General features: G+C 42.0%; 1 protein-coding gene across 2 annotated transcripts in view; it reads right to left on the reverse strand.

The window, feature by feature from the left end:
- LOC109905667 (LIM domain kinase 1) overlaps nucleotides 1-15,496 on the reverse strand; it is a 90,535-nt gene that overhangs the window by 31,352 nt on the left and 43,687 nt on the right. For both annotated transcript variants that reach the window (XM_031790808.1, XM_031790809.1), the window contains one exon: nucleotides 7,289-7,427. In XM_031790808.1, coding sequence (XP_031646668.1) covers nucleotides 7,289-7,427 — 139 coding nt within the window. The remainder of the gene's footprint in view (nucleotides 1-7,288; nucleotides 7,428-15,496) is intronic.

Raw genomic sequence — 15,496 nt, forward strand, 5'->3', positions numbered from 1 at the left:
TTAGAATAAGGCTGTAACGTAACAACATTTTGAAAAAGTTATCTTCAGGGTCAGATGCTTCCAAGAGGAAACCACATCACTTTTCAATACAGTCTTCTCTTGGAAATGACTGACCCTGAAGAACAATAGAACATTAAGCAAAAATAGAGTGCCAGACATTATTACAATGGTTGATCAATGGCACCTCAGCCAATAGAAACGCTACATAACAGTGTAGTAAGGTGGCTGTGTTATTGATGATAGTGTAGTTAACCTAGCGGTAAGAGAGATGAGCCAGCAACTGGAGGGTTGCCAGTTCAAATCCTGGGTCAGACGGGTAAAATCTTTTTGGAAGTCAGCTGGCAACCGGAGGGTTGCAGGTATCAAATCCTACATGCCATTGCCTGCCGTTGAGCCCTTGAGCAAGGCACTTAAACTCCCCACAACAACAGCTCCCCGGGTGCCCAGTGTGGCAGCCCCCCGCACCTCTCCAAAACCTATGTATGTGTGTGTATATGTATGTGTGTCTTTCAGAGAGGTTGGGTTAAAAGTGGTGGTCAAATTTTGGTAGGAGTGATCTTAATCTTAGTGCGGTGGGATTGTTCTGTCCAGAGGTCAGGTCAAGGTCACCATTGAAAAGGCTTCTGGGAGATTGAACAAAGACAACAATAAAGTACAGAGAGTGAAAGAAGAAAGAGGCAGACTAAACTAACCTATTTCTGGTGAGAGTTTATTTTTCAGACCCAGAGGTCATGGAATGAAAGGAGGTGACATCATGTCTTCACACATTGCAGAGTGAAAGCACATTGTAATGTAGAAACTTAGCAGGCTCATTGTGAAATCAACCAGGCTCAAATGTTGTTGTCATCTTTATCAAATTTCTCAATATATCACCCTTATTTGAACCTGGTGCCCAAACAACTCATTCTTACAGTTTAATAACAAGCACAAGATGTACTCTCCCACCACCACCCCACTTTCAAAGATGAAATCAGACAGACATTATATGGAAGAGGAAGCCAGATAAGAAAAGTGTTGTGAATTAGAGGTGTCTCAGTAGATTGTTCAGTCTGCTTTCCAACAGACACTTGGAAATTAATTCACCTTTCAGCAGGATAATAACCTAAAACACAAGGTCAAATCAACACTGGAGTTGCTTACCAAGAAGACAGTGAATGTTCTACTTGAAAATCCATGGCAAGACCTGAACATGGTTATGTAGCAGTGATCAACAACCAATTTGACATGGCTTGAGGAATTTTGAAAATAATAATGGGCAAATGTTGCACAATCCAGATGTGTAACGCTCTTAGAGACTTACCCAGAAAGACTCACAGCTGTAATGGCTACCAAAGGTACTTCTACAAAGTATTGACTCAGTGGTGTGAATACTTATTTAAATTCAATATTTCGGTATTTCATTTACAATAAATTTGCTACATTTCAAAAAACAAGTTAACTTAGTCATTATTGTGTGTATGATTACTTTCTGAAGGCACTATAGCCTACTCTACGCGCTCTCTTTTTGCGAACAGTTATTGAGTTGCATTATTAGCCAAAATTATGACTATCTAATCTACTCATCACATTAAGAATAGCAGGCTATCTAACATAACTGCAAATGTGATGATGCATGGAAAGCTGTATTCTAAGGGTGCATTTTCATGGTGAGAATTAGCTTTCCCAAACTTAAAACTCATGCGCTGCCTATGCCGCCTGCCTACTGCTGATTTGCAATACAAAATACCTATTTACATTTTTATCTACCTGGGTTGGAAACCCTGATGGCATACTGCGCATACCACAGCTCATAAACAAGGGTCAAGTTACTGTAATATTTCACCCTTTTTGACATACTAAAGAGAGAAACCAGGCGAAATCCCACTTCAAATGGCATGATGGTAAAATACCACATTTCAGAGTGTGACATGCTACTGCTGGGGAGAATACAAATGGTTACCGCACAATTAACATTATTTCTCACAGGCTACACTCACGCGTGGATTTTACACAATGTAGACTGATATATTTCCAAGAACTCTTAGCGGAAGCTTTAATCTGTCTATTGATAATTCATATTTGACTAGGTACTAGGTGTCACGCCCTGATCTTAGTTCCTGTTTTCTGTCTCTGTGTTTCAGTGTTCAGTTATCGAATAAATCTAACATGGACACTTACCACGCTGCATCTTGGTCATCTCTTTCCAACAGATTGTTACACTAGGAAACTGTGGTGAATACTAGAAGCTAGTGATTACCAATGAAAAATACCTATGTAAAGAAAATCGGAGGTGAATGAACAGCAATGCAGTTAATGCATATTGCGTGTGGAATATAAGTATAAGTGTGGAATCATTTTTGTTGAGCATTGAAAGTGCTTGAAACAATCACCAACAAAACATGAATGCACTCCCACTAGTGCAGGGGTAGGCAACTACATTAAGCCACCATTTTGCCCGAGCAGATGGTCGGGTGCCGAAACATAATTATAAAAATTGTACCCAGAAAATTGACCACAAGTAAGCCCAAAAATAGATTGTATTTGAAAAGAACATAAACATGTCATACCTTGATTACATTGAGGCACAATCAGGTCTCTCGTTTTATTTGTAGGAATATTTGGGAACAGATTTTATGAATTAAAATATTTTTTTAACTGAATTCTTGGTGATTTAGTCTTTAAAAATAAAAAAACAACCACATAAATCCTTCCCTAAATTATAGTTAACAGTAAAAAGATATTTAAAAAGAAAACGTCCTCTCAGTGTCAGCTGGGTTTATTTTCAGCAAAATTTACATGTGTAAAAATGTGTATGAACATAACAAGATTCAACAACTGAGACAAAAACTAAACAAGTTCAACAGACATGTGACTAACAGAAATGGAATAATGTATCCCTGAACAAAGGGGGGGTCAAAATCAAAAGTAACAGTCAGTATCTGGTGTGGCCACCAGCTGCATTAAGTACTGCAGTGCATCTCCTCCTCATGGACTGCACCAGATTTGCCAGTTCTTGCTGTGAGATGTTACCCCACTCTTCCACCAAGGCACCTGCAAGTTCCCGGGCATTTCTGGGGGGGAATGGCCCTAGCCCTCACCCTCTGATCCAACAGGTCCCAGACGTGCCCAAAGGGATTGATATCCGGGCTCTTCGCTGGCCATGGCAGATCACTGACATTCCTGACTTGCAGGAAAACACACACAGAATGAGCAGTATGGCTGGTGGCATTGTCATACTGGAGGGTCGTGTCAGGATGAGCCTGCAGGAAGGGTACCACATGAGGGAGGAGGATGTCTTCCCTGTACCGCACAGCGTTGAAATTGCCAGCAATGACAACAAGCTCAGTCCGATGATGCTGTGACACACCGCCCCAGACCATGATGAACCCTCCACTTTCAAATCGGTCCCGCTCCAGAGTACAGATCTCGGTGTAACGCTCATTCCTTCAACGATAAACGCGAATCCGACCATCACCCCTGGTGGGACAAAACCGCGACTCATCAGTGAAGAGCAATTTTTGCCAGTCCTGTCTGGTCCAGCGACGGTGGGTTTGTGCCCATGTCTGGTGAGGACATGGGCACAAATGATGTAAGGCAGGTCCTCACCAGACAACAGGCCTACAAGCTCTCAGTCTTACAACCGATCCTGTGCAGGTGTTGTTACAAGTGGTCTGCCACTGCGAGGACGATCAGCTGTCCATCCTGTCTCCCTGTAGCGCTGTCTTAGGCTTCTCACAGTACGGAGATTGCAATTTATTGCCCTGGCCACATCTGCAGTCCTCATGCCTCCTTGCAGCATGCTTAAGGCACGTTCACGCAGATGAGCAGGGACCCGTGGCATCTTTCTTTTGGTGTTCTTCAGAGTCAGTAGAAAGGCCTCTTTAGTGTCCTCAGTTTTCATAACTGTCACCTTAATTGCCTACCGCCTGTAAGCTGTTAGTTTCTTAACGACCGTTCCACAGGTGCATGTTCATTAATTGTTTATGGTTCATTGAACAAGCATGGGAAACAGTGTTTAAACCCTTTACAATGAAGATCTGTGAAGTTATTTGGATTTTTACAATTGATCTTTGAAAGACAGGGTCCTGAAAAAGGGGACTTTCTTTTTTTGATGAGTTTATATACAGTACCAGTCAAAAGTTTGGACACACCTACTCATTCCAGGGATTTTCTTATTTTCACTATTTTCTACATTGTAGAATGATAGCTTCATGAGGTGGTCACTTGGAAAGCATTTCAATTAACAGGTTTGCCTTGTTAAAAGTTCATTTGTGGAGTCTCTTTCCTTTTTAATGTGTTTTTTTAAACCTTTATTTAACTAGGCAAGCCAGTGGTATACAGAAGATAGCCCTATTTGGTAAAAGACCAAGTACATATTATGTCAAGAACAGCTCAAATAAGCAAAGAGAAACGACAGTCCATCATTACTTTAAGACATGAAGGTCAGTCAAGTGCTGTCGCAAAAACCATCAAGCGCTATGATGAAACTGGCTCTCATGAGGACCGCCACAGGAAAGAAAGACTCAGAGTTACCTCTGCTGCAGAGGATAAATTCATTAGAGTTACGAGCCTCAGAAATTGCAGCACAAATAAATGCTTCACAGAGTTCAAGTAACAGACACATCTCAACCTCAACTGTTCAGATGTGACTGCTTGAATCAGGCCTTCGTGGTCGAATTGCTGCATAGAAACCACTACTAGAGGACACCAATAAGGAGAATTGCTTGGGCCAAGAAACACAAGCAATGACCATTAGACCGGTGGAAATCTGTCCTTTGGTCTGATGATTCCATATTTGAGATTTTTGGTTCCAACCACCATGTCTTTGTGAGACGCAGAGTAGGGGAACTGGCTCCTGAGGGCGCAGTGTTTTAAGGCACTGCATCTCAGTGCAAGAGGCGTCATTACAGTCCCTGGTTCGAATTCAGGCTGTATAACATCCGGACGTGATTGGGAGTCCCATATGGCGGTGCACAATTGGCCCAGCGTTGTCAGCAAGACAATGCTCCATGCCACACAGCCAAGTCAATCAAGGTGTGGATGGAGGACCACCAGATCAAGACCCTGTCATGGCCAGCCTAATCTCCAGACTTGAACCCCATTGAACATCTCTGAGAAGATGGATGATCACAAGCCATCAAACAAAGCTGAGCTGCTTGAATGTTTGCGCCAAGCGTGCATAAAGTCACCCAACATCAATGTGAAAGACTGGTGGAGAGCCTGCCAAGACACATGAAAGTTGTGATTGAAATTCATGGTTATTCCACCAAATAATGATTTATGAACTATTCCTAAGTTAAAACATTAGTATTGTGTTGTTTAAAAATGAATATGAACTTATTTTCATTGCATTATTCGAGGTCTGACAACACTGTATCTTTTTTGTTATTTTGACCAGTTGTTATTTTCTGCAAATAAATGCTCTAAATGACAATATTTTTACTTGGGATTTGGGAGAAATGTTGTCAGTAGTTTATAGAATAAAACAAAATTAAATAATAAAACAGAATTTTAAAAAAGTAAATTTTACCCAAACACATACAGTGGGGCAAAAAAGTATTTAGTCGGCCACCAATTGTGCAAGTTCTCCCACTTAAAAAAACTTCACCTATGACAGACAAAATGAGAAGAAAAAAAATCCAGAAAATCACATTGTAGGATTTTTATGAATTTATTTGCAAATTATGGTGCAAAATAAGTATTTGGTCAATAACAAAAGTTTATCTCAATACTTTGTTATATACCCTTTGTTGGCAATGACAGAGGTCAAACGTTTTCTGTAAGTCTTCACAAGGTTTTCACACACTGTTGCTGGTATTTTGGCCCATTCCTCCATGCAGATCTCCTCTAGAGCAGTGATGTTTTGGGGCTGTTGCTGGGCAACACGGACTTTCAACTCCCTCCAAAGATTTTCTATGAGGTTGAGATCTGGAGATTGGCTAGGCCACTCCAGGACCATGAAATGCTTCTTACGAAGCCACTCCTTCGTTGCCCGGGCGGTGTGTTTGGGATCATTGTCATGCTAAAAGCCCCAGCCACGTTTCATCTTCAATGCCCTTGCTGATGGTAGGCTTTGTTACTTTGGTCCCAGCTCTCTGCAGGTCATTCGCCAGGTCCCCCCGTGTGGTTCTGGGATTTTTGCTCACCGTTCTTGTGATCATTTTGACCCCACGGGGTGAGATCTTGTGTGGAGCCCCAGATTGAGGGAGATTATCAGTGGTCTTGTATGTCTTCCATTTCCTAATAATTGCTCCCACATTTGATTTCTTCAAACCAAGCTGCTTAACTATTGCAGATTCAGTCTTCCCAGCCTGGTGCAGGTCTACAATTTTGTTTCTGGTGTCCTTTGACAGCTCTTTGGTCTTGGCCATCGTGGAGTTTGGAGTGTGACTGTTTGAGGTTGTGGACAGGTGTCTTTTATACTGATAACAAGTTCAAACAGGTGCCATTAATACAGGTAACGAGTGGAGGACAGAGGAGCCTCTTAAAGAAGAAGTTACAGGTCTGTGAGAACCATAAATCTTGCTTGTTTATAGGTGACCAAATACTTATTTCACACCATAATTTGCAAATAAATTCATTAAAAATCCTACAATGTGATTTTCTGGATTTTTTTTCTCATTTTGTCTGTCATAGTTGAAGTGTACCTATGATGAAAATTACAGGCCTCTCTCATCTTTTTAAGTGGGAGAACTTGCACAATTGGTGGCTGACTAAATACTTTTTTGCCCCACTGTACCTATAAATAGTCAAACTGATAGGTTTGCAGTGGTCTTTAGATTTTTTCCAGAGCTGTATATACAGGCGGGCTCACAAGTGATATATATATATAGATCTTTTTTTACTCTTAAGACTTTGCGGGCCCAAAAAAAAATCGCTTGCAAGCCCGCCTGTTACCGACCCCTGCTCTGGTGACTAGTGAAGTTATTCAATCCATTCCACACCAATCCAACACCCTTTATCAGAGAAGGGCAGATCTCATGTACATCCTCCACTGACCCACATGTCCTTTCACACCTCTCCTCTCAGACTGTTCTCTTTACTGAAACAGTTAATGCCTCTCCCTGTAAAGCTTACAGGGATGTGTAAAGCATACTGTCTAATTACAGGTACTGTAAAATGGAGACCAGTGTTTCTGTGTGGATGTTGTTGCGGAAACCATATCCGACAGACTGTAACAGGAGTGTCGTATCAAGTCTGTGGCTGATTGGAGAGATTGACTGGTGAAGACAGAGAGGAGAGGGATCTCTAGTACTCTAGTCAGGAGGATCTAGTTACTGTGCTCTTTGTGGGCGGTAGACTATGTTACCATAATCAGTCCGGTGGTGATGGGGTCATTGCATCCATGGCACAGCTCTCCGAACTTGGCCCAGTAATCCTTCTTGCAGAAGAGCCGGCCCTCCTTCTCATAGTACCAGTGGGACAGGGAGGCACTGCACTCACAGCATCTGAACAAGGGGGGGGGGGAGAAAGCGAGAGAGAAAGAAAGAGAAAGAGAGAGAGAGAGAGAGAGAGAGAGAGAGAGAGAGAGAGAGAGAGAGAGAGAGAGAGAAAGATAAATTTTAAGCACAGCTGACTTCGTAAAACTGGCCAGGTCTTTGACGTAGGCTACTGCTCACTGTTGGGTAACTCCACATTTTTTGCTCTAATACAATTGAATGGCAGAGGCCTTCTTTACAGCTTCTGAAGGCCTAACCAATGGTTGGCTGAGCTAGCTAGATTTTTCGACCCAGAAACCACCAAAGAAAAATCTATTTTTAACACAAACTGATGATGGAATCAGAAAATCAGAAAAATTATTGAAAAGATGAAGTAGAAATTAAAAATAAATTGTATTTAAAAAATATATATACGTTTTTATATAGTTCCCCACTAATTTTAACCCATCATGGGGCTAAACCAGTGAGATGCGTCTTACTGAAGGTAATGCAACAGATAAGGACATTTAAGTTGAATCACTTTCAGATCCATGATGCGTTAACCACTAAGACTAAAGGAACACTTCCACATACATTAGGTCTTAGACCAAAGTGAGATCACAGACAAACCCCAACACTGTGACTAATAAATAAACAACAAGGATATGATGAATGACACCTTCACATGTCAATGCTGTCCAAACACAACAACCAACTATAACAACATGGTTGTTACTCCAGTGGCTTTTGATCCACCCGATTGCAAAGTGATTTTATGCGCTCCAATATAATTTGATTTAGAATAAAACATCTCAGATATATAACCACGTTTATAAACGGGGTGGTTCAAGCCCTGAATGCGTATACCATCGGTACGACAAAACATGTATTTTTACTGCTCTTAATTATGTTGGCAACCAGTTTATAATAGCAATAAGGCACCTCAGGGGTTTATGGTATATGGTCAATATACCACGGCTAAGGGCTGCATCCAGGTACTCCACGTTGCGTTGTGCATAAGAACAGCCCTTAGTCATTGTATATAGGCCATATACGACACCCCCTCAGGCCTTATGTCTATGATAAAATTAAGTAATAAGGGGCTATCTGCATGTGGAGATCTTAAGGAATGGACTTAACGCTGTCAGTAACAGTGGATTAAGAGAGCTGATAGTGAGATATCTCTCTCAAGGAGAGGACAGAGCTGAATGATTGGGTAGTGATGTCAGGCAGATAGAGATCATTGGCTGATAGACAGGCTGAGGACTGAAGGGGAGAGGAGATGACAGCACAGACGACAACACAGTCAATAATCCCAGAGACACACACACCAGAGGAGGCTGATGTTAGAAACTATAGAAGGACATACTCATTGTAATGGCTGGAATGGAATGAATGGAAGGGCTCCAAACACATAAAACACAGAAACAACGTGTTGAGTCCATTCCAGCCATTACAATGAGCACGTCCTCCTATAGCTCCTCCCACCAGCCTCCACTGACAAACATGCACACACACATACACAGACACGCACAATACTGAACATACCAGATAGATGACACAACATTGATCTAGCTCAGGGTGGTAGTCAGCTTTCCACCTCTCTGCAACCATGAATCAAGATAAAACAAGTTCCAGAGGAAGTAGTTTAGTTGGCTATTCTAAACCACAACAATACCACTTTAATTAAAAAATATACATGTTTACCTTTATTTAACTAGGCAAGTCAGTTAAGAACAAAATGTTTATTTACAATGACGGCCTACCAGGGAACAGTGGGTTAACTGCCTTATTACTGGCCCAACGCTCTAACCACTAGGCTACTTGCTGCCCCATTTCTGTTCCAGCCAGGCTCTATGTTGAAATAAGACAAACAAATGTCATCAGCTCTCCTTCGCTGAGCTCTTGAAATGAGGACAGGAGTTTGAGACTGCTCTGTGCCTTACCCTTTTCATAGAAATGAGCTGAGCCAAGTTGAGCTGAGCTATAGCCTGCTGGGATGACCTGTTTGCTGGCTGGGGCTATGCTGTATAGGACAAAGTGATGGTCTGAAAAGGCTGTGTGAGACATCCATGACTAACTGAGTGTCTCCACTCCATCCCAGTGGACCATCATCCATCAACCCTCCTAGTCCTTCCTCTGCCAGACAGCCAGGGATCAATAGGAACAGACCTGGGGGAGTCAGGGGGACTTTTGGTCATCAATTCCCATCTGATGCCTCTCTGCTGGGCTACAGAACATCCAGACCAGAGGCCTAGGAGGGAAAAGGGAATGGGGCAGTGGGGTAAGGGTATGGGGTGTAATATTAACAGATTAAGTTTAGGGGCCTGGGAACTGTTGGGAGGGAGGCCTAGGGAGAGGGAAATGAGGATGATGACGTAGATAGAGGCTGATTGGGGTTAGTGAGTGGAACAGATTGAGCAGGCACTGGAGGAGAGGACAGGTCAATTCTCATGGGTTTCAGCAGTTATCAGACTTCTTGAAGTCAAGCCAGGACACACATGCATGCGCCCATGCAGAGACACACACACATGTACACACACTAAACCTCCCTCTTTCTGATATGCGCATGTGCTCACATAGTGAACATCTCCGTGTTAAGAGCTCCCACTACTACACTCTGATCGTGCTGCATGCAATATGCTGAGCATGTGGTGTGATGATAGGAGGCAGAAGAACTGGGTCAAGGGTAGTCAGAGGACACAGACACACTACTCTACCTAGTCAGCAGTCTTGTCTTCCAGCTACACATCCCCCTCTGCAGAGTCAAAGTCATACCTGGGCCTGCTCTTTACACAGCAGGCATATCAGTCCACACAGGGCGTCAATGCTCTCGAGCTAAATCCAAGCTGAAGTCACCTTATCAGGGAAGGACATGTAGAGCTGAACTGTACTGTAACAGAAGACCATATGACTATGACTAAACAGTTAGTTCTCCAAATATAGTCTTATGTTACCCACAGTAGCAGGCAACAGTAGCAGGATTACATGCAAGTGAAAGTGTATGTGTTTGTGAGATACCCTTTGACAGGGTCTGTCTGGAGCGACCTTTGGTGGATTTGTGCCTGTGCGCGTGTATGTGTGTGTGTGCACATTCATGCCTGTGTATGTGTGAGTGTACTAGAGGTCGACCGATTAATCGGAATGGCCGAATAATTAGGGCCGATTTCAAGTTTTCATAACAATCGGAAATCTGTATTTTTGGCCGATTTGCCATTTTAAAAAACAAACCTTTATTTAACCAGGCAAGTCAGTTAAGAACACATTCTTATTTTCAATGACGGCCTAGGAACGGTGGGTTAACTGCCTTGTTCAGGGGCAGAACGACAGATTTTCACCTTGTCTGCTCGGGGAATCCAATCTTGCAACCTTACAGTTAACTAGTCCAACGCAATGACGACCTGCCTCTCTCTCGTTGCACTCCACAAGGAGACTGCCTTTACGCGAATGCAGTAAGCCAAGGTAAGTTGCTAGCTAGCATTAAACTTATCTTGTAAAAAACAATCAATCATAATCACTAGTTAATTACACATGGTTGATGATATTACTAGATATTATCTAGCGTGTCCTGCGTTGCATATAATCTGACTGAGCATGCAAGCATACAAGTATCTAAGTATCTGACTGAGCGGTGGTAGGCAGAAGCAGGCACGTAAACATTAATTCAAACAGCACTTTCGTGCAGTTCAACTCCCGAGATGAGGCAGGTGTAACCGAAGTGAAATGGCTGGCTAGTTAGCGCGCGCTAATAGCGTCACTCGCTCTGAGCCTTCTAGTAGTTGTTCCCCTTGCTCTGCATGGGTAACGCTGCTTCAATGGAGGCTGTTGTCGTTGTGTTGCTGGTTCAAGCCCAGGGAGGAGCGAGGAGAGGGACAGAAGCTATATTGTTACACTGGCAATACTAAAGTGCCTATAAGAACATCCAATAGTCAAAGGTTAATGAAATACAAATGGTATAGAGGGAAATAGTCCTATAATTCCTATAATAACTACCACCTAAAACTTCTTACCTGGGAATATTGAAGACTCATGTTAAAAGGAACCACCAGCTTTCATATGTTCTCATGTTCTGAGCAAGGAACTGAAACGTTAGCTTTCTTACATAGCACATATTGCACTTTTACTTTCTTCTCCAACACTTTGTTTTTGCATTATTTAAACCAAATTGAACATGTTTCATTATTTACTTGAGGCTAAATTGATTTTATTGATGTATTATATTAAGTTAAAATAAGTGTTCATTCAGTATTGTGTAATTGTCATTATTACAAATAAATACATTTTATTTTATATAAATCGGCCGATTAATCGGTATCGGCTTTTTTGGTCCTCCAATAATCGGTATCGGCGTTGAAAAATCATAAATCGGTCGACCTCTAGTGTGTACCATGCATGCCTCTGCGTGTTTGCGTTACAGGGGGCACATAAGAGGATTAACATTTTGAAAGATTCAGAGGGAGACTCACTTACCCATTGTACCAAATACCCCGCTGGATGACTAAGAGCTTGCCCTGAGTTCAGTACTACTACTTTCTATACACACACAAAACTGTTGCACCTGTACTGTACAGTAGCCTATATTGCCGGACAAAGCTGGTGACCCAAAATAATAACTGACAAGAGTAACAACATAACACAAACACTATAGTATGCTACTCACAGTCATGACCCATATATCTACAGGCTGAACATGAATCCCTGAACAGGACCAGTGGCCCACCATCCACCACAGAGAAAACACAATGGTAAATATAGATGTGATAATGTGAGATCAGTAATAGAAAATGGTCTGTGTTGAAGACCAGAATGAGATTAAGGGCTGCACATCAGATACACATAACCAACATACTATGAGATAAAATGCTGATGTTAACCACAGGAATGGCTACAGAGAAAAGTGGGTACTGGATATGATACTGATGAACTACAAGGCAGACATCATATCTATTAATATGAAATGGTCATGCCTTTTTCTTTTCCACACAGCACAGAGTAAGCTAAATGCAGGGCTCGCTGAAAGCATCGAGAGAGAAAATAGATAAGAAAAAAAGAGCACACGTAAGGATAGAGTAAAGCAGGAGATGAGAGATGAGTGAAAAAGAGGTTTAGCTCTGCTGAAAGAGATAGGAGAAGGAAAGGATATGCCGGGACAGGGAGAGGAGGCGCAATGCCTCCTCTCCCTGGAGGCAATGCCTCCCCTCCCTGGATAGATGGGTTTTTACTTGATGAGGTGAGCTTTGGGTGACAAGTTCCTAGGGCTCTGTTATCAGGGCCGGGGGGGAGAGAGAGAGGGTGAGGAGGAGAGAAAGAGAGAGAGAGAGGGGAAGGGAGAGAGAGAGGCAGTGAAAGGAGGGATGAGCTGGGGGAGGAGTGGAAGGATGGAAAGAGAAATAAACAAAAAGGATGACAAATGACTATTCCACAAGCGAACAGACAAGCAACTAGGAAATATCCCAGGTTCTGAGATGTCAGACACCCAGCTGCAACTACCTACGGGCCTAGAAACATCCAAAGAAGGGGGAGGAGAGGTGGAGGGAGTCATAAAATCTGGAGACCCCTCTCTAACCCCTCTATTGCCAAATGGAATCAGCCAAAGTGCCTTGTAATAAAATTCCACTCCATTCCATTCTCCTTGACCCCCCCAGCCCCAGAGAAACCCATGTCATATTAAATCACCACTCACATAGAGACAGGCAGAGACAGAAAGACTGGTCAAAACACTGTATTCATAGAGACAACTGTTCCACCGAAACACTGGATTCATAGAGAAAGCACTTTTCACATCATCCATTCACTTCAGATATACTGTATATATATAAACAAATATTGATATGTAAAACACACTGTGTAATCAACATAGCTCGCCAAATTCTTTGCCTAGCATTGACTCTATGATCACAGTGATGCTCTTATTTAGAGATATTAGATTCTGAGATTATTTAATTAGCTTGATGTTTGTATACTGTAATTATCTTTGAACTGCCTGCTGTGTATCTTATTTACAGGGCCGGTTCTAGCCTTTTGGGGGCCCTAAGTGAGATATTTCACCTCTCTGCAAAACATTTTAGTGGCCCCTCTCTTGACAGCAGAGAGAAAAAAATGTAGTTTTAAAAGTACATTTTCTGCAATTCCATGGTGGAGAGAAAATGTAGTAATTTCATAAAAACATTGCAATTCTACTCATTTTGCCATGGGGTGGCAAGAATTTGTATCAGTTTTAAACATCCACAAGAGCTGAAAGACAATGCCCATTCTTACCCATGATGTTGCACAACGATGTAAGTCAATAAGTCATCGTTTTTGTCAGAGTATATATTTGGGGTTGAAGTGGGAAATCCGAAGTGGTAATTTCCCATGCCAATGATGTGTGTTTCCTCTATGATTGTGTTGTTCTAATATCAGAAACACCTGCAAAGTCCTTCCTCTTCGTGAGTCGGGACTGAACTGAGCAATGTAATAGATCATATTTGGCTGAGTCAAACAGCTTTTCGCGGTAGATGCCGGAGCCATGGAGCAAATTCAAATAGGAGGTGCAAACTTATGTTTTTGCACCTCCACTTTTTTTTACCAGCAAATCCTTATAATCCATTGAATCATTTGTCAAGTTTCACAAAAATGTTTTTCTAGTCTGCATGAAAAAAAAAGATATTACTATTTTATAAATGTTAAAATTGTATATGATAAGATTGAATTGTAACCCCCCCCCCCGTCACCCCAAGATTAATGGTTTTGCCTCCGCTCCACTGCTTTGATTGGTGCAGCTATTATCCAGACGCTCTTAAGCATACATTTTCATACGTTTTTCGCACTGTTAGGCAGTACAGTTAGGCTATCCATATTACCAGAGCTTCATCTTATTATTTCTATTTCTATGGCGGATTCGTGGCCGCAATTTATGGAACATGACAAAACTTTTGAGATAACAATAGATGACAAAGTCAAAGATACTGGTTTCCCCTATCCATCTGTGGCAAAGTTTTCCCTAAATGCTAATGACAAATCCAGCTCCAGAACCAGCCATAGCCTAGCCAGCAAATCTTTTGAATACAGTGTAGCAACAACAGATAACTTTAGCTAGCTAGATAAGATTAGCATGCTCGCTATCGACACTGACTGCTGTCAGTGCCCCACTTATTGTTATTTCTCCACTCCACCTGGAAATCACCACAACGTTCCCACCCCCAATTCATGAATATGTATTAGCAACCTGCGCCATTCTTTGGAGGTGGAACCTAAACGAGAATTTCTGTTATAGGACAGGAATTTCCGTTGAAATAAGGGCAGCATTGCCCTCTGGTGGGGTCCTTTAAAGCTAAATTCCCAAATCTACACATTTTGCGATGAGTTATGCCATGTTAATATCATATCGGAGTGAGAATGACAAAATCAATTGGGGGCCCCTGGAGATATGCCTTGGGTGCACCATCGGTATTCGGCCATGATTACTACAGGAAAGATTAAACAGCTGACTAGACTAACTACCAATCTAAAAATGTACATGGCTAATTGTCAGCTAATTGAGTGACTGACATAACAGGATAAAAAAAACTGCTGATGCACAAACAAATTTTGAAATTGCACCTGGTGTATTTTACTTTATAATTTTTTAATATTTGAATTTGTCTTTTATTTATTATTATTATATATTTTTTTATATATATATTTCCTTTATTACCCTCCAACCCTACCGGCCCTCCCCAATTGGAGAAAACTAGTGAACAACAACACTTAGGCCTGTATTTCCAGCTTATACATACTATATACATTTTATGGACAGTCTATTTTACAATAGTTTTATTTTATTTGTTTTTAATTCTTCCACTCCCCTCAACCTCTCATTTCTGACAGTGATGAGGGGTGGTCGTTTGACCGCAGACGGACACAGGCAATGAGGCAGTGATTGCTGAGATCCTGGTTGAAGACAGCAGAGGTGTATTTAGAGGGCAGGTTGGTCAGTACGCTAAGGACCCTGGGACTAAACACCTCCCTCTGCAACTGGATCCTGGACTTCCTGACGGGCCACCCCAGGTGGTAAAGGTAGGTAACAACACATCCGCCATGCTGATCCTCAACATAGGGGCCCCTCAGGGGTGCGTGCT

The sequence above is a fragment of the Oncorhynchus kisutch genome, linkage group LG15 (genome assembly GCF_002021735.2).
Source record: "Oncorhynchus kisutch isolate 150728-3 linkage group LG15, Okis_V2, whole genome shotgun sequence".
NCBI classification, from domain to species: Eukaryota; Metazoa; Chordata; class Actinopteri; order Salmoniformes; family Salmonidae; genus Oncorhynchus; species Oncorhynchus kisutch.